Source organism: Hyla sarda, chromosome 6, assembly GCF_029499605.1.
Source record: "Hyla sarda isolate aHylSar1 chromosome 6, aHylSar1.hap1, whole genome shotgun sequence".
Taxonomy (NCBI): domain Eukaryota; kingdom Metazoa; phylum Chordata; class Amphibia; order Anura; family Hylidae; genus Hyla; species Hyla sarda.
This window is the reverse complement of record NC_079194.1, coordinates 47,066,598-47,093,587: the sequence shown is the minus strand read 5'-3', so window position 1 is coordinate 47,093,587 and position 26,990 is coordinate 47,066,598. Positions and strand designations below refer to the sequence as shown.

The 26,990-nt window shown below is 46.4% G+C and overlaps 1 protein-coding gene across 1 annotated transcript in view; it reads left to right on the top strand.

Annotated features, from left to right (window-relative positions):
• Positions 1–662: 662 nt before the first annotated feature.
• UCK2 (uridine-cytidine kinase 2) overlaps positions 663–26,990 on the top strand; it is a 48,179-nt gene continuing 21,851 nt past the window's right edge. Inside the window, exon 1 of the mRNA XM_056523599.1 lies at positions 663–948. Within this exon, the coding sequence (XP_056379574.1) occupies positions 856–948 (93 nt within the window). The 5' untranslated portion in view covers positions 663–855. The remainder of the gene's footprint in view (positions 949–26,990) is intronic.

The following is a 26,990-nucleotide window of genomic DNA, read 5'->3' as shown; positions in this document are numbered from 1 at the left end:
TTTTTTTTTTATATATCAACTGGCTCCGGAAAGTTAAACAGATTTGTAAATTACTTCTATTAAAAAATCTTAATCCTTCCAATAGTTATTAGCTTCTGAAGTTTTCTGTCTAACTGCTCAATGATGATGTCACCTCACGGGAGCTGTGCATGATGGGAGAATATCCCCATAGGAGCTGGACAGCTCCCGGGACGTGAGTCATCAGAAAGCAGTTAGACAGAAAACAACAACTCAACTTCAGAAGCTAATAACTATTGGAAGGATTAAGATTTTTTAATAGAAGTAATTTACAAATCTGTTTAACTTTCCGGAGCCAGTTGATATATATTTAAAAAGTTTTTGCCTGGAATACCCCTTTAATTTTTCTTCAATCAGTTGATTGGTCAGGGTCTGACTCTTGGCACCCCAGTTATGCTGAGATTTGTAGTTCTGCAACAGCTGGAGGCACCCTGATTGAGACACACTGACCTAGGGCAAAACAATCTGTAAATATGGCACTGATTGTGCCCACCACCATCACTGTCCCCAGACGACCCCCCCCCCCCAAGGAGTCCTCATCCTGGCAGCTACATATCTCCAGGAAGAGGAGGATCAAAGCCAATGTGACCGGCGCTGACACCCACATCCCCCTCCCTGCCAGAAGCAGCAGCAGCCGCCTGGCATTGTGCCCACTAGTCGGTGTCTGGTGGTGGAGGAGGAGGGTGGTGCACAGTGACAGGGTCTAGATCCGGCCCCCACCGACTACTCAAATAAGAGATGAGGGCATCATCATGAAGAGGAGGAGCAGGCACACTCACTCATAGCGGACACAGCTCACTCACACACACACTGGAGGGAGGGATCACTCGGGGAAGCATGGCCGGGGACAGCGAGCAAGCACTGCCGGATCACACGCCGGACGGACAGCCGTTCCTGATCGGAGTCAGCGGGGGCACGGCCAGCGGCAAAGTGAGTGTCCACTCCCCGGAGCCAGGGCTGGTGGTGCTGGGAAGGAGGAGGCCGGGAGGCCCGGGGTGGGTGACAGCCGAGCACGTTGCTGGTGGGGGGGGATGAATGGTGAGCGCCGGCTGCTGTCCTGATAACAATGGGCAGCGGCAGACAATGCATCTGGGGGCAGCACATGGCACGGATGGAGGTCAGCGGGCAACAAAGGGGGCTCCTCCGGGAGTGTGGGCGCCACACATGGGCACGGGGAGCCAGCACTACACGTCACCGGGTGATTGTGCAATCAGTGACGCCATCGGTAATTATATCTTCAGTCTGAATTGTTCCCATCACAGGTGACGCGGCGCCCAACGGTCACATCTGGCGGTTGAGATTTGATTTAACAAATGTATCAAATTCTAAACAATAAACAGTGATACAATGTAACCGAACAGAGCCCTGCTAACGTGTTCTACATGCGGCATCCGGTGCGGCGACAAGGATCTGATTAACCCCCTGTAGTCAGGCACCAGAGCTGGTTAACCCCTTGTAGGCGTGCTCAGGTGACAGCAATCAGGTCTTCCCCTATTTTTTTTTTTTTTTTTATAGAATAATGTGGCCTGGACTCTTCCATATGCTGTCCCCTTCATACTGTAATGTGTGTGTGTGTGTGAATATATAATATTTTTTTTTTTGCCTTATTTCATACCATGTGCTCTGGAGGACTCTCACAGGGGCCCCTGGGTGAGCACATGAGTAATCCCATACCAGGACTGTATGACTTGCAGTGATGCCTTTATCTGCCATGTGCACCCTCCTTTCTGACAAGTGACTCTGTAGTTCTGAGAGTTACTGGGAAGTTCCAGTAAAACAAGGAGGAATTGTTCGTTTTTGCTGGAGGCGCCTGGGGCCCTCATTGTCGGGCTGGGTTCACACCCCATTTTTGCCATACTGTTTTCAATGTTTTTCTAAAGAAAATCATATGGCAAAAAAAAAAAGTGTGGGGGAAAAAGTAAACCGTATGCGTTTTTAAAAGTGCATTTTTATAAAAAAAAAAAAACCCATACGTTTTTTAAAATTTAAAATAAATGTAATTTTTTTTTTTAGATTTTAACTTTAGGCTACAAATGCGCATGTGCAAAGTAAAAACCATATATGGTTTTCCCGTATGGCACCGTATACTTGTGCGTTTCCCATTGACGTTCATGTTTGGCTAGGTTCCCACTTGGTTTTTTTCTGGCAGTTTTTGGATAGCTGCCACTGCAGTTTTTGAGCCAAAGCCAGAAATGTATTCAAAAGGAATAGGACATATAAAGGAAGGACTTATACTTATCCTCCCTTATGGACCCGCTTCTGATTTTGGCTCAAAAACTGCAGTGACAGATCTCCAAATACTGCCAGAAAAAAACCAAGTGGAGAGAAAAAAAAACCTATGCGGTTGCAGTACGGTTTTTAAACTGGAGACAAAACCGTGGTCAACCACGGTTTTGAATAAGGGAATAAACCATATTGCAAGCAAACCATTCGCAACCGGGTGCATACGGTTTTCAACACGGTTCCATGCGTTTTCAATAATGAAAACGTATACGCGAACCGTACTTGAAAAACGTGGTGTGAACCCGGCCTCAATGGTTGTGTGGAGCCAATACAGCCCAAATGTTTGTTTGTTTTTATTTTTTTGTTTTCTGGCTTTAGGCCGGGTTCACACCACGTTTTTCAAGTACGGTTCCCGTGTATGTTTTCATTATTGAAAACGTATGGAACCGTTTTGAAAACCATATACATAGACAAATAATTGAAAACCGGTTGCAGGCGCTTTGCTTGCAATACGTTTTTTCCCCGTACTCAAAACCGTGACTCAGGTTTAAAAACCGTATTGCAACCGCATACGTTTTTTTTAAAATTTTTTTATTTTAACATGGACGTCAATGGGAAATGCACAAGTATACGGTGGAAACCGTACATGACTTTTACTTTGCACATGCGCATTTGCATCCTAAAGTTAAAATTTAAAGGAGTAGTCCAGTGGTGATTCAGTGGTGAGCAACTTATCCCCTATCCTAAGGATAGGGGATAAGTTGCAGATCGCGGGGGGTCCGACCGCTGGGGCCCCCTGCGATCTCCTGTACGGAGCCCCGACAGCCTGCGGGAAGGGGGCGTGTCGACCTCCGCACGAGGCGGCGGCCGACACGCCCCCTCAATACAACTCTATGGCAGAGCCAAAGCGCTGCCTTCGGCAATCTCCGGCTCTGCCATAGAGATGTATTGAGGGGGCGTGTCGGCTGCCGCCTCGTGCGGAGGTCGACACCCGCTATCTCGGCGGAGAGCCGGGGCCCCGTACAGAGAGATCGCAGGGGGCCCCAGCGGTCGGACCCCCCGCGATCTCAAACTTATCCCCTATCCTTAGGATAGGGGATAAGCTTTTCACCACTGGACTACCCCTTTAAAAAAATTAATTTATTTTAAATAAAATTTTAAAATACTTATATATTTTTTTAATTAAAAACGGACGGAACCATATGCACTTTTAAAAACAGTATATTTATGGTTTAAACGCATATTGTTGAATTTTTTTTTTTTTTTTTTTTTTGCCGTACGGTTTTCTTTAGAAAAACTGATTTGAAAACAGTATGGCAAAAACGGGGTGTGAACTCAGCCTTAGTTTTCCAAGTGTTACAGCAGTGTTTCCCCCGCCAGTGTGCCTCCAGCTGTTGCAAAACTACAACTCCCAGCATGCCTGGACAGCCTTCGGCTGTCCAGGCATGCTAGGAGTTGTAGTTTTTGCAACAGCTGGAGGCACACTGGTGGGGGAAACACTGTCAAATAGCATCTTTTGGGTGGACTGAAAACACATGCCATGCACATGTTGCTCTATGAGACATAATGGGGGAGATTTATCAAAGGATTTTTTTTCCCCCATCTAAAATTGTCGCAGTCTAAATAAGGCGACTTTTGTGACTTTTTTTTTTCTTTTGGAGGACTTGTACTACATGATGCATTGTGGCTATTTTAGAAGGGGAAAAATGCATTGGTGCTGAATTTATCAATGGCTACTGTTCAATAAACATTTGCATCGGCTGAAAGTACACTGAAATGTCAGACCATGCTGGAGCAGGTTTAAATACAGTCTAAGGGGCGGGCTCTTCTCGGCTGTCCGCAGCAGATTTTTTGCGGTGGAATTTCCGCTGCGGAAAATCCGCCGCACACCCTACTCACTTCAATGCGGCTTGCGGCAGATTTTCTGCAGCGTAAATTCTGCGGCGGAAAATCTGCTGCGGACAGCTGAGAAGAGCCCGCCCCCTTTCAGGAAACCCGCAAATAAATCCGCCAGTGTGAATGTACCCTAAACCATAGATTCCGAAGTCCATGCGCAGAATTTATCGAGAGCCTTGCGACTTTTGATAAAGTGCACAATAGACCGGCCTCAGAATGGTAGCGGAAGGGGATTTGGACAGGTGAATTGGTTATTTTATATTTTGGCAGCAACTAGGTGTATTTATCACAATTAAAAAGTAAATGTTCTCCCGACAACCCCCTGTTGTTGAGCCCCCTCCACCTATTTCTCTTTCAGGGGATGGGACCAGAGCTGGATTGTATGCCAGCAGTAGCGTCTTTTCCCTTACGTGTCTGCCCAGTTGCAGCACAACACCTACTCATTTCTGCTATGCTCTGACATAGTGCTAGTGAAAGTGCACTGGACTGAACAGGTTTCACTGTACTGTTCTGCGTGATTATTTATAGTACAATACTATAGATGGCATGTGGGGAAAGGAGTTACAGAAACAGCAGCAGCACAGCAAGGATGAAGTTACGCTAAGCACTGAGCTGCTGATGGTGATCATAATGGGGGTAAATTATAGTCAGTACATGGCAATGTACACATACCTTAATAGGAACACAAGGAACTCTTGTCCAGCACTCTGGGTAGTCAGAGATGCAAGGAAAGACTTGATATACCTTTCAGGGACAGTGTGGATCCTGTGGAGGAGACAGGAGAGCTCAGGATACTATAACCAATTTGTGTCCTGTCTTGGTCTCTGTTACAGCAAATTAAGCCCAATGAAGTAAATGGCAGGTTGTGGAAAAGTGAGACACTTAATGGTCAAGAATTTTTAGTTGTTTTTTTTTCTGAGGTAAGAAGTCACGGTCAGAAACAGACTCCATGAGGGTAGTATGAGGGCCCAACGTCCACAGGTAGGGGTTGTGCTTACAGCCAAATACCGTGCAGTTTGGCATTTGCCAGAGAACATCAAGATTAGCAAATTCGCCACTGGCACACTGAGCACATGTGACAGTCTGGAGATGCCGTGGATAACGTTCTGCTGCCTGCAACATCCTCCAGCATGACCGGTTTGGCGGTGGGTCAGTAATGGTGTGGGGTGGCATTTCTTTGGGGGGGGGGGACTGCACAGCCCTCCATGTGCTTGCCAGCAGTAGCCTGACTGCCATTAGGTATCGAGATAAGATCCTCAGACCCCTTGTGAGACCATATGCTGGTGCGGTTGGCCCTGAGTTCCTCCTAATGCAAGACAATGCTAGACCTCATGTGGCTGGAGTGTCAGCAGTTCCTGCAAGAGGAAGGCATTGATGCTATGGACTGGCCTGCCCGTTCCCCAGACCTGAATCCGATTGAACACATCTGGGACATTATGTCTCGCTCCATCCACAGATGCCACGTTGCACCACAGACTGTCAAGGAGTTGGCGGATGCTTTAGTCAAGGTCTGGGAGGACATCCCTTAGGAGACCATCCACCACCTCATCAGGATCATGCCCAGGCGTTGTAGGGAGGTAATATGGGCACGTGGAGGCCACACACACTACTGAGCATTTTGACTTGTTTTAAGGACAATACAAAGTTGGATTCTCTGCATGCATAATTCCAACCAGACTCCTTACATCCCAGTTAAATATCTTGAAAGTCAAACTGGCTAAACCTGTTTTCTTAGGGAAGCTGGGAAACAGACAATATACACGGATCAAAAAAATAAAAGGAACCCTAAGATAACACATCCTAGATCTGAATGAACTAATCGTATGAAATACTTTCATCTTTACATAGTTGAATGTGCTGACAACAAAATCACACAAAAATGATCAATGGAAATCAAATTTATCAACCCATGGAGGTCTGGATATGGAGTCACACTCAAAATCAAAGTGGAAAACCTCACTGCTGGCTGATCCAACTTTATGTAATGTCCTTAAAACAAGTCACAATGAGGCTCAGTAGTGTGTGTGGCCTCCACGTGCCCGTATGACCTCCCTACAACACCTGGGCATGCTCCTGATGAGGTGGCGGATGATCTCCTGAGGGATGTCCTCCCAGACCTGGACTAAAGCATCCGCCAACTCCTGGACAGTTTGTGGTGTAACGTGGCGTTGGTGGATGGAGCGAGACATGATGTCCCAGATGTCCTCAATTGGATTCAGGTCTGGGGAACGGGCAGGCCAGTCCATAGCATCAATACCTTCCTCTTGCAGGAACTGCTGACACACTTCAGCCACATGAGGTCTAGCATTGTCTTGGATTAGGAGGAACCCAGGGCCAACCGCACCAGCATATGGTCTCACAAGGGGTCTGAGGATCTCATCTTGGTACCTAATGGCAGTCAGGCTACCTCTGGCAAGCACATGGAGGGCTGTGCCACCAAAGAAATGCCACCCCACACCATTACTGACCCACCGCCAAACCAGTCATTCTGCAGTATGTTGCAGACAGCAGAAAGTTCTCCTCGGCGTGCTCAGTGTGAACCTGCTTTCATCTGTGAAGAGCACAGGGTGCCAGTGGTGAATTTGCTAATCTTGATGTTCTCTGGCAAATCCAAACGTCCTGCATGGTGTTGGGCTGTAAGCACAACCCTCACCTGTGGACGTCGGGCCCTCATACCACCCTCATGGAGTCTGTTTCTGACAGTTTGAGTGGACACATATACATTTGTGGCCTGCTGGAGGTCATTTTGCAGGGCTCTGGCAGTCCTCCTGCTCCTCCTTGCAAAAAGGCGGAGGTAGCGGTCCTGCTGCTGGGTTGTTGCCCTCCTAATGCCTCCTCCACGTCTTCTGATGTACTGGTCTGTCTCCTGGTAGCGCCTCCATGCTTTGAACACTACGTTGACAGATGCAGCAAACCTTCTTGCCACAGCTCGCATTGATGTGCCATCCTGGATGAGCTGCACTACCTGAGCCACTTGGGTGGGTTGTAGACTCAGTCTCATGCTACCACTAGAGTAAATGCACCGCCAGCATTCAAAAGTGACCAAAACATCAGCCAGGAAGCATAGGAACTGAGAAGTGGTCACCATCTGCAGAACCACTCCTTTATTGGGGGGGCCTTGCTAATTGCCTTTAATTTCCGCCTGTTGTCTGTTCCATTTGCACAACAGCATGTGAAATTGTCAGTGTTGCTTCTTGAGTGGACAGTGTGATTTCACAGAAGTGTGATTGACTTGGAGTTACATTGTGGTGTTTAAAGGGGTACTCCGGTGCTTACACATCTTATCCCCTATCCAAAGGATAGAGGATAAGATGCCTGATCGCGGGAGTCCCGCCGCTGGGGACGCCTGTGATCTTGCACGCAGCACCCCATTTGTAATCAGTCCCTGCTGCGTGTTCGCTCTGGGTCTAATTACCGGCGACCGCAGGGCCAGCTATCATGCCCCCTCCCGTAAGCTTGCATTGAGGGGCGGAGCGTGATGTCACACGGGGGCGGAGGAGTGACGTCACACGCCGCCGGCCCTGTGGTCGACCGTAATCAGGCATCTTATCCCCTATCCTTTGGCTAGGGGATAAGATGTGTAAGCACCGGAGAACCGCTTTAAGTGTTCCCTTTATTTATTTTTGAGCAGTGTATATTCTTAGGCCATCTCAAGAATGCCTATAGAATACGACCTGCAGTGTCCCTCTTTTGACATATTAAAGAGGTAATCCATTGGAATTTTTTTATTTTATTTATCTCTTTATTTTTTTTAAACTAGTGCCAGTACTTATCAGCTGCTGGATGCTCCACAGGAAGTTCTTTTCTTTTTGAATTTTCATTCTGTCTGGCCACAGTGCTCTCTGCTGACCCATATTTGCTATGGGGATTTGCTCTTGCTCTAGACAGTTCCTGACATGGACAGAGGTGTCAGCAGAGAGCACTGCGGTCAGACAGAAAGGAAATTCAAAAACAAAAGAACTTCCTGTAAAGCATACAGCAGCTAAGTACTGGATGGATGAATATTTTTAAATAGAAGTAATTTACAAATCTGTTTATCTTTTAAATCAACTGGTGCCAGAAAGTTAGTTTTCCACCAGACTACCCCTTTAAGGGGGTTCTCTATATTTGGACGGCATCCACACACAAGTCTTACGCTGCAGGCGCAGGATTATGTTCTCAGTAAGACAGAATAAGAGAACTACTAGCTGGCAATTCACGAATATTACTGTCCTGATTAGTTATGTTATGCAGCTTCTATGCCAGCATGGGGCTTAGGGGGGTACGGGAATTACATCCCTTCTCTTTTCGTTCTCATAGAGAAAACGGCCTTCATGTTCTTGACTGGTGATATATCACATTTGGTATTTCTGATTGTATTATTGTTGCGTTTTATTTATTTTATTTTTCATAAAAAAATTAAAAATAAAATAAAAAAATTGGTTGTGTGGGGAAGAGAGACATATATATATATATATATATATATATATATATATATATATATATATATATATATATATATATATATATATATATATATATAAATTTTTTTTTGTCTTAAAGGGGTTCTCCAGCACTAAGACATTTTATCCCCTATCCAAAGGATAGGGGATAAGGTGCCTGATCTCTGGGGACCCCCGTGATCTTCCACGCCGCACCCCATTAGAATCAGTCCCCGGAGCATGTTCGCTCCGGGTCTGATTACTGGCGATCACGGGGACGGAGCATTGTGACGTCACGGCTCTGCCCCCGTGTGATGTCACGCTCCGCCCCCTCTATGCAAGCCTATGGGAGGGGGTGTGACAGCTGTCACGCCCCTCCAATAGACTTGCATTGAGGGGGCGGAGCGTGGCGTGACTATGCTCCGTCCTCTTGGACTGTGCCTGAAGAGCTCTAGCAGTTCCGGAAGCAGCTAAAGGTGGGTGCTGCATGGTAGATCCCGGGGGTCCCCAGAAGTGGGACCCCAGCGATCTGACATCTTATCTCCTATACTTTTGGATAGGGGATAAGATGTCTTAGCACCGGAGTACCCCTTTAAGGGTAAATCTCAGAGATGAATCTGCTGAAGATTTTCGCCGTGGGTTACACCCTGTACATCTTCAGTAATTTACGGTACAGATATACGTGATGAGATCCATTCATGTATCATGGAAATTTTTCACACACTATATATAAAATTCCTGTAGATCAGTTGTCTCAAACTGTGGCCCTCCAGATGTTGCAAAACTTCAACTCCCAGCATGCCCGGACAGCCAACGGCTGTCCGGGCATGCTGGGAGTTGAAGTTTTGCAACATCTGGAGGGCCACAGTTTGAGACAACTGATCTAGATTAGAGATGAGCGAACTTACAGTAAATTCGATTCGTCACGAACTTCTCGGCTCGGCGGTTGATGACTTTTCCTGCATAAATTAGTTCAGCTTTCCGGTGCTCTAGTGGGCTGGAAAAGGTGGATACAGTCCTAGGAAAGAGTCTCCAAGGACTGTATCCACCTTTTCCAGCCCACGGGAGCGCCTGAAAGCTGAACTAATTTATGCAGGAAAAGTCATCAACTGCCGAGCCGAGAAGTTCGTGACGAATCGAATTTACTGTAAGTGCCATAGACTTTCCGATCTTCACCACGGATTTTATTCCTTCACTGTATAAGGAGGATATTTATGGTAAAACTACACGTACGCAGTTTGGCGATGGGGAGGAATCTGCAGATTTGCGGTGAAATATTCTGCCGCATCTGAAGATTTTCCAGCACCTTAGTCCCTTGTTGGGATGGGATCAGACTTCTTGCCCATCTTATATCCAGCCGTCCTGAGATGCCGCCAGTCTGTGATGTTATTACGGTGGGCGGCGTTGGTGTTTCGGGTGACGGATGTAGGCCAGACTGGCTCTGAGGAGAGGGGTGGGGGCTGCACCGTGCGTTGTCACAGTAAACTGTGTTACATATCGCAGCCTTGGGGAATTAGGTCAAGTCTTCACATTATTCCTCTCCAGTCGCCTTTTTATTTTTCTGTGCAGACATAATGTGAGTGACGCAAGACTTAACCTTATTAGTAGCTGGGTCAGATGGAGAGACACCTGCGGTGTAATGTGAGGAGGCCAGAAAATTCCCAGATTTCTTAGTTACTGATGGGTTTAAAGGGGTACTCCGGCCCGAAGACATCTTATCCCCTATCCAAAGGATAGGGGGATAAGATGTCTGACTGTGGAGGTCCCGCTGCTGGGGACCCCTGCAATCTAGCATGCAGCACCCACCTGTAGGTACTGCCGGAAGCTCTGGAGGTTCTCAGTCTTTTGCCTCCCGACCACAGGGCCGGAGTATTGTGACGTCACCCCCGCCATGCAATTCTATGGGACTGGGCGTGACGGCCGCCACGCCCCCTCCCATAGACTTGCATTGCGGGGGCGGGTAGTGACATCACACGGGGGTGGAGTCGTGACGTCACTACACTCCGCCCCCATGTGACGTCACCCCCGCCATGCAATTCTATGGAAGGAGGCGTGACGGCCGCCACGCCCCCTCCCATAGACTTGCATTGCGGGGGCGGGTAGTGACGTCACACGGGGGTGGAGTCGTGACGTCACTACACTCCGCCCCCGTGTGACGTCACCTCCGCTATGCAATTCTATGTGAGGGGGCGTGGCGGCCGCCACGCCCCCTCCCATAGACTTGCATTGCAGGGGCGGGTGGTGACGTCACACGGGGATGGAGTTGTGACGTCACGATACTCCGGCCCTGTGGTCGGCACCCGGCAGTTTGTGAGCTGGCAGCGTGCAGCTCAGAGGTGGGTGCCGAATGCAAGATTGTGGGGGCCCCCGCGGTCAGACATCTTATTCCCCCTATCTTTTGGATAGGGGATAAGATGTCTTAGGGCCAGAGTACCCCTTTAAGTATATTGTCTTGCAGTCCTGTGTTTCCTGTAATATGGCATGTGCTGGATTCTTCATAGGTGCCCATCATGGGATTCCCTAATATTGAGGCTCTATCATTGGCATACTCAGATTATTCGGGTCTGACTTCCTGCACCCTCACCAATCAGGTTATTAAAGGGGTAATCCGGTGGAAAACCTCCCCCTTTTATTTTTTATTTTTATATATCCACTGGTGGCAGCAATGCCTATGATGCTTATACTGACACTAATTACATTTAATACTATCAGCGTTTTTATTTTTAAGGTCATTGCGTTAGTTTGATGAATTGTGGCGCAATGTCACGGCGCAGTTATCCCATGTACATAAAACCTCACACGTATCTGACGGCTGAATGGTTTTGCCTGTGATGCCACAGTTCTGCAGGCAGGATCACGTGTGAATAGCCAATGGCAGCGCGATCTTACTGGTAAAACATCATACAGCTTAATCTATGGAAAATGCCCAAAATATATAGATCCTGAAGCGGTTAGAAGGAAAGGTGAAATATGACACTGGCTGTTTATGGGGTAAGTCTGCTGGCACTTGGGGACACATCTGGTGGTGGTGATACGTGACTGGTGCCTTTATAGGGGCACCGCCTACATCCGGGTACACACCCTTATTTTGTGAGACTTTTTAGTGCTTAGGCAGGCTGTCGGGGTTGTGATTTATAATCCGCCCTTTGAACATGTCATGACTTTGGTGACCGTGACCTGTTCCTTAGACACAGAAGTCGCTGAGCTGTCTAACAGATTTACTACCGGCGGTGTTAGAGAGCTGGTGACCCGGGGCGGCTGTATTGTACATCCCTAGGCCTGAGGCTCCTATTCGTTGTCTGAGTTGCTCTGTGGATCATTAGGTCTCTGTAGTATTACTGATAATAAATCTATTAGGATGCTGGGAGGTTAAAGGGGTTATCCAGGAAAAATGTTACAGATATATATATATTGTAAGGATTCCTCCTTGGGGATTAGCTCTGGGATCGTCCTGGACACTGCCACGGGACACGTTTCCAGACAACGGTTAATCATGCAAGCCTGGCACCTTGCCAGCTTTATTTAGACAGGTTGCAGGTAAAACAAAACATAACTCGGGAACAAACCAAAGTCCTAGACCGTCTGGTCACTGACTACACAGATCAGCATGCCCTGACTACTATCTGGTGAGCTACCCTCAGCCAGCATAAAACATGTGCCCCTGCAACCTGTTACTCACAGTTCACACCACTTCATCACTTCTTGGACCACTCACAGTTCGCTGTGTGTTTCCTCAACAGGGTCCGTGTGTCTCCCCCTACAGCGACGTGCTGTTACCCAGGGAGAGCCCCAACTATTCTGTTTCTTTTCCTTTTAAACACACTTCTCCTTCCTGATACCTCATTAATCAGGCCACAGGTGGAGCATTCTGCAGAGTTAGCAAGGGAAATACACCCCTTCCTTGCCACACTGCCACTATATATATGTGTATATATATATATATATATATATATATATATATATATATATATATATATATATATATATATATATATATATATATATATATATATATATATATTATATAAATTTCTCAATCTCAACTGGCTTCAGAAAGTTAAACAGATTTTATAAATTACTTACAGAGTAACCTAGTTCATAAGGTTGAAAAAAGACCGGAGTCCATCAAGTTCAACCTATAACCCCAAGTCCCTGTTGAGTTGAGTTGAGTTGATCCAGAGGAAGGCAAAAAACCCTCATACTAGAGGTAAAAATTCCTTCCCGACTCCAAATATGGCATCAGAATAAATCCCTGGATCAACCTTCTGTCCATATAAATCTATTATACATAACCTGTAATGTTATTACACTCCAAAAATGCATCCAGCACCTTCTTGAACTCTATTACAGAGTTCACCATGACCACCTCCTCCGGGAGAGAATTCCACAGTCTCACTGCTCTTACAGTAAAGAACCCCCATCTGTGCTGGTGTAGAAACCTTCTTTCCTCTAGACGTAGAGGATGCCCCCTTGTTATAGATACAGTCCTGGGTATAAATAGATCATGGGAGAGATCTCTGTACTGTCCCCTGATATATTTATACATGGTTATTAGGTCTCCCCTAAGCCTTCTTTTTTCTAAACTAAATAACCCTAATTCTGATAATCTTTCTGGGTACTGTAGTCCTCCCATTCCCCGTATTACTCTGGTTGCCCGTCTTTGAACCCTCTCCAGCTCCACTATATCTATCTTGTACACTGGTGCCCAGTACTGTACACAGTATTCTATGTGTGGTCTGACCAGTACTGTACACAGTATTCTATGTGTGGTCTGACAAGTGATTTGTACAGCGGTAGAATTATTTCCTTGTCGTGGGCATCTATGCCCCTATTGATGCACCCCATGATTTTATTAGCCTTGGCAGCAGCTGCCCGACACTGGTCACTACAGCTAAATTTACTATTAACTAAGACTCCCAAGTCCTTTTCCATGTCAGTCATCCCAAGTGTTCTCCCATTTAATACATAATCCCAACCCGGATTTTTCTTCCCCATGTGCATTACCTTATATTTATCAGTGTTGAACCTCATCTGCCACTTCCCAGCCCAAACCTCCAACCTATCCAGATCCATTGGTAACAGTGCACTGTTCTCTATAGTGTTTACCACTTTACAGAGTTTAGTGTCATCTGCAAAGATTGCTACTTTACTATTCAACCCCTCTGCAAGGTCATTTAATAAATATATTAAATAGGACAAGACCCAAGACTGACCCCTGTGGTCCCCACTAGTAACAGTCACCCAATCAGAATAAGTACCATTAATAACCACCCTCTGTTTCCTATCACTGAGCCAGTTACTTACCCCCTTACACACATTCCCCCCCCCCCCCCCCCCCAGGCCAAACCTTCTCATTTTATGCACCAACCTTTTATGTGGAACTGTATCAAATGCTTTGGAAAAATCCAGATATACGACATACAGCGATTGTCCCTGGTCCAGTCTGGAGATCACCTCCTCATAAAAGCTGATCAGGTTAGTTTGACAGGATCGATCCCTCATAAAGCCATGCTGATATGGAGTCATACATTTATTTTTATCAAGATATTCATAAATAGCATCTCTTAGGAAACCCTCAAACAATTTACATACAACCGAGGTTAAACAGGTCTATAATTTCCGGGGTCACCTTTTGACCCCTTCTTAAATATTGGCACCACATTTGCCATGCTCCAGTCCTGGGGAACAGTCCCTGTCACTATAGAGTCCCTGAATATTAAAAATAGAGGTCTGTCTATTACATTACTTAACTCCTTTAGAACACGGGGGTGAATGCCATCTGGTCCTGGTGATTTGTCTATTTAGATTTTTTGTAGGTGGCACTGTACTTCTTCCTGGGTTAGACAGGTGACCTGTACTGGGGAGTTTACCTTATCTCACTGTATTTCACCTGGCATTTCATTTTCCTCAGTGAACACAGTGGAGAAGAACCCTTTCATTCCCATAAGGTATATACATCTTGCAGTGAAAATTTAAGATATTTTTAAGTCTCCCATTTAGTGTCAGTATTGTTCTTTTTGAGGACATTATCCCATTTTATATTGTTAAGGGCTTCTCTGAGTTGATCAAACTTTGCCTTCCTAAAGTTCATTGTTCTTGTGGCCCCTTGAGAGATTCCCTTATTGAAGAACAAGTTAGAATGTATTATATTATGATCACTATTTCCCAGATGTCCTTTTCCCTGCACATTAGTTACTGTCAGGTCTGTTGGTTAATATTGAGTCTAGTAGGGCGCCCCCTCTGGTTGGTCCCTGCACCATTTGGGACAGATAATTGTCTTTAGCTATAGTCAGAAACCTGTTTCCCTTATGAAATTCAGAGGTCTCAGTCCCCCAGTTTATATCAGGATAGTTAAAGTCCCCCATTATTATCACATCATTTTGATTTGCTGCTTTGTTTATTTGCCTCAGTAATTGATCTTCTGCCTCTTCCATTATGTTTGGTGGCTTATAGCAAACCCCTATCAGAATTTTTTTTATCTCCATATATTTCTACCCATAATGACTCCACATTATCGTTTCCCTCCCAAATATCCTTCTGCGGTACGGACTTCAAATTGGACTTTACATAAAGACAGACTCCTCCCCCTTTCCATTTTGGCCGATCCTTCCTGAATAGACTATAACCCTGTATGTTGGGCGGTCACAGGTATCGTCCAACCAAGTCTCTCTTATACCCACTATGTCATAATCCTCCTCAGAAATTTTCAACTCCAGTTTGTTTTATTGGTCAGAATTCTGGCATTAGTCAACATGCAATTCAATGGTGTGTGTTTTTTTTTTTTTTTCCTATGATGCCTATCCCTATTATCTATTCTAACCCCTCCCTCCGCTCCACCCCCAGGTACATTAAGTTCCCCCCCCCCTCTCTATCTACACTATCTTCCCCCTCTATGTTGTAGGTTCCCTCCCCCCCCAGTCCCTAGTTTAAACACTCCTCCACCCTTCTAGGCATCTTCTCCCCAAGCACCGCTGCCCCCTCCCCATTGAGGTGCAGCCAGTCCCTACGGTAGAGCCGATAACTGACAGTGAAGTCAGCCCAGTTCTCCATGAACCCAAACCGTTCCTTCCTACACCAGCTTCTGAGCCACTTGTTTACCTCCCTGATCTCCCGCTGCCTCTCTGGTGCGGCTCGTGGTACTGGTAGTATTTCAGAAAATACTACCTTTGAGGTCCTTGCCTTAAGCTTGCAGCCTGAGTCCCTGAAATCATTTTTAAGGACACTCCACCTACCTCTTACTTTGTCATTGGTGCCAATATGTACCATGACTGCTGGGTCTTCTCCAGCAACCTGTCAACCCGATCCGCGATATGCCGAACTCGAGCGCCAGGAAGATAAAACACTGTTCGGCGATCCCGGTCTTTGTGACAGATGGCCCTGTCTGTCCCCTTAATAATTGAGTCCCCCACTACCAGTACCTTTCTGGCCTGCCCTGCACTCCTCCCTTCCTCCTTACTGGAGCAGACCCCCCCCCCCCCCCCCTGGCGGTCAGAGGCAGAGTCCTGCTGCAGTACCGCTAGCTCTGAAAAGGCATCCCCCTCATCTGCCAAGCGGGCAAACTTGTTGGGGTGTGCCAGTTCAGGACTAGCCTCCCTGACACTTCTATTAAAAAATCTTAATCCTTTCAGTACTTATGAGCTGCTGAAGTGGAGTTGTTCTTTTCTGTCTAAGTGCTCTCTGATGACAAGTGTCTCGGGAACCGCCCAGTTTAGTAGCAAATTCCCATAGCAAACCTCTTCTACTCTGTGCAGTTCCCGAGACAAGCAGAGATGTCAGCAGAGAGCACTGTTGCCAGTCAGAAAAGAACAACTCAACTTCAGCAGCTGATAATTATTGAAAGGACTAAGATTTTTTTAATAGAAGTAATTTACAAAATAGCCGCTATAGCCGTGCAGCACCCGCATTCTATGCAGGGCTGAATCTCCAGTCTCAGAAAACTCTTTGTTTCTGGAACTGAAAACATGACGTCAAGCCCCCTCTATGTCTATGGGAGGGAGTGTGACGGCCATCACGCGCCCTCCCATAGATATGAATGGAGGGGGCATGGTGTGATCACAAGGTGACGTCACGTCCCCAGTCTCGTAAACAAAGAGGTTTCAGAGACTGGAGAAGCAGCCTGTATAGAATGTGGGTTCTGCAAGGAGATAGCGGAGGTCCCATCGGCAGGCCCCGGCGGTCAGACATCTTATCCCCCTATCCTTCTGGATAGGGGAGAAGATGTATTTGGCTGGAATACCCCTTTAAGTACCTAGTCGGGAATGGATGTCTGCTTCCTTTCAAGACACTTTTTGGCTGTGTTCACATTGTCTTTGTAGTCTACATATGCACTGTTAAAACGTATACGTAAAAAAAGCTATTAACATAATAATCTCCTGTAACTTTTTATTGTGACAGTCTTAAGGGGGGAAAAAACTAAAAGCAAAAGGTATGATGCTGTATACCAAAGGGGGACACCATCCAGTGTGGAGTCTGAGGGACCTACCGGTGTCCCTATTACACCCTGATAAGGGAGATCCCACGCAGGAACCCTAGAAATTCCCCGGCTGCTCACAATTACGGGGTTTAGTCGGGTTATCGGTGGCGTATAGCTGTACAAACTAACCTAGATACAGTAAGACAAGGCGAGTATTTTCGCAAAGTGCTATCTGTGCCAGGTACTGAAAGTGGTATAACAGGTAGAACCACAATCAATGTCTTAAATGTATACAGTAACAAGAAAACGCCAACAATATACCTAACCTCTAGTGAGTTAAGTTACATGAAACACTTTATATTAAAAAAATTCTACATATGTGACCCGGCCTGTTTACATGTTCATCTGTGGCACCCTGAGGACATGATAAAGACTAGCCTCAAATAACAGCTAAGAATGATTTAGCTTCAGCTTCCAACGTGTTTTCACAGTTCATCAGGGAAGGATTAACAGGAGTAACAGTATAATAAAAATAAAATCAAATACATAATAAAGGCAATCTGTGCTACCCAGGTGAGACCTTACATATAGTATCTTTATGGGAGTCAAAAACAACCAGTGATATAGCAAGACTCCTCTGATGTAGTGCTGACAGTAAAAACTGAACATAGGCCAGCGTTCCCAGCGATATGCGTGCGGGATAAATAACATTACATTCTAATAGTTCAGATGTTTCCCATCTGGCAATACAAAATATTTTAGACTTACATGGCAAAAAAAAGAGAAATTGGGGGATGATTTTAAGTTTTATTAGGGGGTATTTTTTATTTATAGGACTGAAACCTGTCCACTCCACAGTGGCATTTAAAACCGGCCGCACACAGTGGGTGTCAGCTGCAGATAGCAGCTGGAGCCCACCACATAGGGTGCCAGATGAGGAGATAAGCCCTCTCCATATCCAGTGGATTCCAGCTGCTATCTATAGCTGACACTCATTGTCTGCAACCAGCTTTGGAGATCTTTGACTTACTAAATGCAACTGTCAATTCTGACCACAGCATCTAAGGGGATTAACTCCCTTCCATTATGGCAGGGGTCAAGTCCTGGGGGAAACAAGTGTGGTAACCCATGATTTCCCCTCAAATGCTGTTCCTGCAGGACTGCTAATGGGAACAGCTTTCCTGCTGTAGAAAAAGTGCAGGAACTCAATTCCCATGCGTTCCTGCAGGACTTGGGCCCTGTCTAAAAGTACGTGAAAATTTGGGGAGGGGTAAACATCAGATCAGTGTGGGTCCCTGCAAGGTTTTGTGAAACACAACTCCATACTTTTGGTAGTGGCTGTACCTGGCAGTGGGCCTCAGTCTCAATCCTATTAAAGGGGTTCTCCAGGGAAAACTCTTTTGGCTCCCATACTTTGGGTACATCTGGGCAGAATAGCTGGTCAGCAGGGGTGCCAGGTGTCGGCTGAATAGGAGATTTGTAAAGTTTTTAACCTGTTAACAACCTGTCTAGTTTGATCTTTGGACTTGGCACCGGCCTTTTTTTTTAAATCAACTGCTGCCATAAAGTTTAACAGATTTGTAAATTACTTTATATTTAAAATCTTAACCCTTCCAGTACTTATCAACTGCTGTATGCTCCACAGTTAGTTTTTTTTTTTTTTTTTTTTGCTTTGAAATTTCCTTTGTCTTGTCACAGTGCTCTCTGCTGACACCTCTGTCCATTTTAGGAACTGTCCCGAGCAGGAGAGGTTTTCTTTGGGGATTTTCTCCTACTCTGAACAGTTCCTGACACTGACAGAGGTGTCAGCAGAGAGCATTGTGGTCAGACAGAAAGGAAATTTCAAAAGAAAAGAACTTCCTGTGGAACATGCAGCTTTTGAGAAGTACTGGAAGGGTTAAATTCTAAGGTGCATGGCATTTGCCCTTCCTGTCATATCAGTTCTCATAGTTTATTTATTGTCCGCATCACTGTCTTCGTGACTCTCCCCCGGCTTCATATCATTCGATGTTTAGGCAGCTCTGACTTAATGGAATTTCCCTACTTAAAATGTTCTGTATTGGAAGCCACGTCATGGTGCTTGAAGGTTAGCTTCACTAAAATATTTTACTCTGGAACTCCCTTTCTTAACCTCTTAAGGACGCAGGGTTTTTTCAGTTTCTGCATTTTCGTTTTTTCATCACCTTCTAAAAATCAACACTTTCAATTTTGCACCTACAGACCCATATGAGGGGGGGGGGGAAACGCAATTTTATAATTTTTGGGGCCTTTGATTCTATGCAGTACAATTTTCGGTAAACATGACACCATATCTTTATTCTGTAGGTCCATACGGTTACAATGATGCCTAATTTATATAGGTTTTATTTTGCTACTTTAAAAAAAATTATAACTACGTGCACCAAAATTTGTATGAGTAAAATTGTCATCTTCTGTCCCCTATAACTTTTTTTATTTTTCCGTATACGGGGATATATGAGGGCTTTTTTTTTTAGCGCCATGATCTGAAGTTTTTATTGGTACCATTTTAGTTTTGATGGGACTTTTTGGATAGTCTTTTTATACATTTTATTTGTTTTTATTTATTAAGGGTATACAAAGTGACCAAAATGCGCAATTTTGGACTTTGGAAATTTTCTAACGTGTACGCCATTAACTGTGCGGTTTAATGAACATTATATTTTCATAGTTTGGACATTTACGCACGCAGAGATACCACATCTTTATTTTTATTTAAATTTTTTTTTTTAAATGGGGGGGGGGGGGGGGGTTCAAACTTCAAGGTAACATGCAATACCTTGATTGCAGACACTGATAAATGCAAATCCATAGCATTGCATTGATCAGTGTTATCTGTGCTCTGCTGCTCCAGCCTGGATCTCAGGCACAGAGCAGCAGAGTGACAATGGGACAGCGGGTGACAAGGTAAGAAGCCGCCTGCTGTCCTCTCAGCTCACAATTTCACCGTGGCGGTCCCAAACAGTCCACTGAGCTAACCGGCAAAGATTTTGTCCCGTTTTAGAAGCCGCGGTCAACTTTGCTTGCAGCATCTAAAGGGTTAATACCGGGCATCAGCCCTATCGGCGATGTCCGGTATTAGCCGCGGGTCCTGGCTGCTGATGGCAACCTGGACCTGCCGGGTATGAAGCACGCTCAGCTCCTGAGCGTGTTTCACATAACTGGAGCCAGCCACTAGCGTAAGTTTTTATGATGTCTGATCGTGTACCCCCGCAATCTGTCATTCATCACCCACCTTTGCTAGCTCTCAACTAGAGATGAGCGAACTTACAGTAAATTCGATTCGTCACGAACTTCTCAGCTTGGCAGTTGATGGCTTTTCCTGCATAAATTAGTTCAGCTTTCCGGTGCTCCGGTGGGCTGGAAAAGGTGGATACAGTCCTAGGAAAGGGTCTCCTAGAACTGTATCCATCTTTTCCAGCCCATGGGAGCACCTGAAAGCTGAACTAATTTATGCAGGAAAAGTCAGCAACCGCCGAGCCGAGAAGTTTGCGACGAATCGAATTTACTGTAAGTTCGCTCATCTCTACTCTCAACACTGTGGAGGCTCTGAGTGTGCAGCTTGACGACCACGACTCCCCCCATGTGACATCACACCCGGTCCCCTCAATGCAAGTCTATGGGAGGGGGCATGACGGCCAAGTGTGTCTTTTTTTAAACTTTTATTTTTTATTTAACTTAGGGGACTTTTAGGAGGAATCATTAGATTCCTTGTACAGATCAATGCAGTTCTATTGAACTCCATTGATCTGTGTGCTCTGCGATCCATTGATAAAGCCTGATCCAGCCAGGATCTATCAATGACAGAGCCATTGACACCAGGAAACAAGAGTAAGCCCTCCGGCTACCTCTACAGTGGATCGCTTAAGCCAGGCTACATCAGTGAATTGGTGGGATAAGACATGTAAGGGGACCTTTCTCCGCCATTTTAGCTCACAGAACCAGTGTTCCGTGAGCCCCTCTGAGTTACCGCAGATGTTTTGCTTCCACTTTAGACGCTGTGATTGGCATTTAAAGGGCTAAAGGGCTAATGAGTGGCAGCAGCAGAATGACTACTGCCTGTCATTAGCAGGGAGTGTCTGGCTACTGCGCTCTCTTAAGACTCTTAAAGGGGTACTCCGGTGGAAAACCTTATATTTATTTTTTAAATCAACTGGTGCCAGAAAGTTAAAGGGGGTACTCCGCCCCTAAACATCTTATCCCCTATTCAAAGGGGATAAGATGTCAGATCGCCGCAGTCCCTCTGCTGGGGAGGCCTGGGATCCCCGCTGCGGCACCCCGCTCTCATTACAGCACAGAGCGAGTTCGCTCTGTGCGTAATGACGGGGGATGGAGCAGCGTGACGTCATGGCTCCGTCCCTCATGACATCACGGCCCGTCCCCTTAATGCAAGTCTATGGGAGGGGGCGTGACTACCGCCGCGCCCCCTCCCATAGACTTGTTTTGAAAGGGGAGGGCCGTGACGTCACGAGGGGCGGAGCCGTGTCGTAACTATGCTCCGGCCCCTGTACTGCCCGTCATTATGTGCAGAGCGAACTCGCTCTGCGCTGTAATGAGAGCGGGGTGCTGCAGCGGGGATCCCAGGGCTCCCCAGCAGTGGGACCGCAGCGTTCTGACATCTTATCCCCTATCCTTTGGATAGGGGATACGATGTCTAGGGGCGGAGTACCCCTTTAAACAGATTTTGTAAAGGACTTCTATTTAAAAAAAAAAAAATCATTACCCTTCCAGTAATTTTTAGCAGCTGAATGCTATAGAGGAAATTCTTTTCTTTTTAATTTCTTTTGTCTTGTCCACAGTGCTCTCTGCTGACACCTGATGCCCGTATTAGGAACTGTCCAGAGCCGGAGAAAATCCCCATTGCAAACCTGTGCTGCACTTGACAGTCCCTGACACGGACAGAGGTGTCAGCAGAGAGCAATGTGGACAAGACAAAAAAAATTCTAAAAGAATTTGCTCTGTAGCATACAGCTGCTAAAAAGTGATTTACAAATCTATTTAACTTTCTGGCACCAGTTGATTAAAAAAAAATATGAGAGAGAGATAATTAGTTTTCCATCGGAGTACCCCTTTAAGGATTTACGGCGTACAGGTACGCCCTTGGTCTTCAAAGGGGTACTCCACTGAAAATCGTTTTATTCTATTTTTTTTTTTTTTTTTTTTTAATCAACTGGTGCCAGAAAGTTAAACCGCTTTGTAAATTACTTCTATTAAAAATCTTAATCCTTCCAGTACTGGCAAACCTATCCTGCTCTGGACAGTTCTTAAAATGGACAGAGGTGTCAGGAGAGAGCACTGTGGTCAGACAGAAAGGGAATTCAAAAAGAAAAGAACTTCCTGTGGAGCATACAGCAGCTAAGTACTGGAAGGATGAATATTTTTAATTTACAAACCTGTTTATTAATTTAAAAAAAAAAATTTAATACGGTAAGTTTTCCAGTGGAGCACCCTTTTAAGTGCAAGGACCTGTACGCCTTTTGTCCTTAAAGGGTAGCTCCCACCATCCAATTTTTTATTTTTTTTTGCTAGCCCGCAGTCAATCTCCGCAGCCTTAGCGTAACACAATCAGGAGATGTAATGGAATTCCCATAAACTTGTATGGAAATTTCCAGCAAATCTGTGCCCCGATCGCTTTAGCAGTGGGCAAGTCTCAGGCTACGAAGTTGTCAGGAGATTTAAAAAGATCCTACCGCCAGACCAACATTGGGGTTACACTTTAAAACGGACATCCTCCAATCCTAATTAGAAGTAGCGGGCCATTGGCCTTGTTGACCACCTATCGTAGATTAAAAAAAATATTCTAAAGAAAATCTTTCCTTATTTGCACTTGTAGAAACTTGATCTAGAAGAACGTATTGTGATTTATTCTTGTCTGGTTTAGACAGAGATAAATGCCATGTGAAATGTTTGTCTAAATTTCTCTATATATAAATACTGTATATATTGTGCTTTAGGCAGGTTAGGAGGGCGGGTGACATTCCAATAGAAAGATCATACACACATCCTATCAGGCCTCAGTCACATGACTGTATTATAGCTTCGTGACAATTCAAAGTCTTGCAGAGCCCTGAAGTCTGAGCCCATACTGTTCATCAAAACTGAGGGGAAATAAAATGATGACGTCCTCCATCGGATGCTGTAGCGCCAACATTGCTTTAATAGGATAATATCCTCCTTAAAAGGGCACTGTCAGATTCAAAAACTTCTTATATGTTGTAAATCTTGGCAAAACCTTAACCCTTCTAATATACTTCATAAAAAAAAATGTATCTTCTTTTTATAGAAATCATGGCTTTGTCCAAGCTGAAGCACAGGCATAGACAAAGTCCGGTAAATGATGGTGGGCTAGCACTCCTCTGTGCTCTCTCCTGTCTGATAGTACTCCTCTGTGCTCTCTCCTGTCTGATAGTACTCCTCTGTGCTCTCTCCTGTCTGATAGCACTCCTCTGGGCGCTCTCTCCTGTCTGATAGCACTCCTCTGGGCGCTCTCTCCTGTCTGATAGCACTCCTCTGGGCGCTCTCTCCTGTCTGATAGCACTCCTCTGGGCGCTCTCTCCTGTCTGATAGGACTCCTCTGGGCGCTCTCTCCTGTCTGATGGGGCTCCTCTGGGCGCTCTCTCCTGTCTGATGGGACTCCTCTGGGCGCTCTCTCCTGTCTGATGGGGCTCCTCTGGGCGCTCTCTCCTGTCTGATGGGGCTCCTCTGGGCGCTCTCTCCTGTCTGATGGGGCTCCTCTGGGCGCTCTCTCCTGTCTGATGGGGCTCCTCTGGGCGCTCTCTCCTGTCTGATGGGGCTCCTCTGGGCGCTCTCTCCTGTCTGATGGCGCTCCTCTGGGCGCTCTCTCCTGTCTGATGGCGCTCCTCTGGGCGCTCTCTCCTGTCTGATGGCGCTCCTCTGGGCGCTCTCTCCTGTCTGATGGCGCTCCTCTGGGCGCTCTCTCCTGTCTGGCGCTCCTCTGGGCGCTCTCTCCTGTCTGATGGCGCTCCTCTGGGCGCTCTCTCCTGTCTGATGGCGCTCCTCTGGGCGCTCTCTCCTGTCTGATGGCGCTCCTCTGGGCGCTCTCTCCTGTCTGATGGCGCTCCTCTGGGCGCTCTCTCCTGTCTGATGGCGCTCCTCTGGGCGCTCTCTCCTGTCTGATGGCGCTCCTCTGGGCGCTCTCTCCTGTCTGATGGCGCTCCTCTGGGCGCTCTCTCCTGTCTGATGGGACTCCTCTGGGCGCGCTCTCCTGTCTGATAGGACTCCTCTGGGCGCTCTCTCCTGTCTGATGGGGCTCCTCTGGGCGCTCTCTCCTGTCTGATGGGGCTCCTCTGGGCGCTCTCTCCTGTCTGATGGGGCTCCTCTGGGCGCTCTCTCCTGTCTGATGGGGCTCCTCTGGGCGCTCTCTCCTGTCTGATGGGGCTCCTCTGGGCGCTCTCTCCTGTCTGATGGCGCTCCTCTGGGCGCTCTCTCCTGTCTGATGGCGCTCCTCTGGGCGCTCTCTCCTGTCTGATGGCGCTCCTCTGGGCGCGCTCTCCTGTCTGATGGCACTCCTCTGGGCGCGCTCTCCTGTCTGATGGCACTCCTCTGGGCGCTCTCTCCTGTCTGATGGCACTCCTCTGGGTGCTCTCTCCTGTTTTTATCAGACAGGAGAGAGCACAGAGAAGTACTATCCCACCCTCACTTACTGGACTTTGTTCATGCCTGTGCTTCAGCTTGGACAAAGCCATGATTGTATAGGCCATGATTTCTATAAAAAGGAGATAACATTTTCTGATGAAGTATATTAGAAAGGTTAATGTTTTGCCAAGATGTACAACATATAAAAAGTTTTTGAATCTGACAGTGCCCATTTAATACTAAGTAAATAGTAAGATAGCTGTGTAACCACCAATAGACCCAATATTATCCAGCATTGTTAATGTGTTTAATCGCCAGCTTTGCGCAATGGAGGTGGGACCCAAGAGGGATGCTGAATATGCCAGGTCCCGCCTCCATTGCACAAAGACTATTACCATATTAGCAATGCGGGCTAATTGGTTTATTTCCGAAAACGTATCACGGATCCAGATGAGTTGTACCTAATTTAAATCCAGTTCACTAGCACTATAACCTGTGTATTATGATTAGGGTCATTTTCTCTTTAATCAGGTTTTTCAGGCTTTTTAGCTGTAGGGTGATCTGGCACCACCCTATATTATAACTTGCCATTTGGGGTGTGTAGGTGACAAGCTGTGGGAATCTGTCATAGTCTGACTGGCACCATAGGTTGGATTTCAGTCATTGTGTCAACTTAAAAAATAACAAAAAATAAAATAAAAAATAACTTTGGAGTCTATGTTTTTATAAACTTTCGTGGGAGAGAGGGAAAAATATTATTTGTGAACTACAGATCTTTCTTTCATGAACAATCCTTCCAGGAAAGAATATTGTCTAATGTTTCTGGCTAAATTTACTAAATGTGTTGTGTGCTTTTAATTTGGGGGGCGCGAAAAATACTAAATGGAGAAAAATAAATAAAATGCTAGCATACGGTATACATCAGCCAGATGGTGGCCAATAGGACCAACTCTCTGCTTCCATAAGAGCCTTATGGATACATTTGGTGTATGTGCTGGGAGCTTTCCTATACACACATCTCCAATGTAGAGGGTTAATGAAGTGTGAACAGCGCTTTACCTGTAAAAGATGTCTGATCCCAGGGGTCTCACCGCTGGGACCCCCCGCGGTCTCCATGCAGCACTCCTCATTCTATACTAGGGCTGGGCGGTATGCTGGTTCATACCGAAATTTTTGTGCTGCACGATATGCATTTTAACCCATACCGCAATACTAGTTTGGCCCCTCCCCCTTGGGAATTAATGAATTTATCAGCCCAGCGCTGTGTTGTCCCCATCGAGGAACTAATCATATGTGGCCCGCGAGCGCTATTATGCCCCCCCCCAATTATCATCCCAGCGCTACTACTCGCATGTCACCCGCAAGCGCTGCCCTCCTGGTCCTCCTGTTTGTTGCGGCTGCCAGCGCTGACACTATATACCATTGGTCTTCGACCTCCAGATGTCGCAAAACTACAACTCCCAGCATGCCCGGACAGCCAACGGCTGTCCGGGAATGCTGGGAGTTGTAGTTTAGCAACATCTTGAGGTCTGCAGATAGCAAACCACTGCTCTGCATCCCTATGCCCGCGCTGCAAAGGTAAACAAAATAAACTTTAATTCTCCTTCCCCGTCGGTCGGACCTGCTTCCCAGTGAATGGAACGTCGGAGAGCCGTTAGCCTATCGCCGGCCGCAGCGATGTTCCGCCTCGGCCGGTGATAGGCTGAGCGCACTGTCTTACTATCACTGGCCGAGGTGGAACATCGCTGCGGCTGGTGATGGGCTGACGGCTGTCCGACATTCCCGTCCCCAGCATAAGGCCGACGTCGGAACATGCATGAGTTTTTGTTTACCTTTTGCAGCCCGGGCATAGGGATACCGCACAGTATAGAGTATCGGCGCCAGCGGGCGCAAAAAACAGAAGGACCAGGAGGCAGCGCTTGCGGGTGACATGTGAGTAGTACCCTGATGGGGACAGCGTAGCACTGGGCTAATAATTAATTTTGGGGGAGGGGGGGGGGGAAGAATGCCATTATATACCGTGGAACCGCAATAAGTTACAAAAATACCGTGATACACATATTTGGCCATACCGCCCAGCCCTATTCTCTACAGTATGTTTAGGAACGCTGGGTTTCCACGGCCGGAGACATGACCTCACGCCACACCCCTTGTGATGTTACGCCACGCCCCCTCCATTCATGTCTATGGGAGGGGGTGTATCTCAGCAGTAGGACCCCCGAGATCAGACATCTTATCCCCTATCCTTTGTTTAGGGGAATAAGGTGTGTGGGCTATCCCTTTAAGACCATTTATAGTCTGTTCCTACATGTTCTGATCTTCCATGAAAGAGGAAGCACTGACTGCGTTTACAGGGACGGTGTTATGACTCCGGAAAAAACAGGAAATTGGACTGTATATTGTAA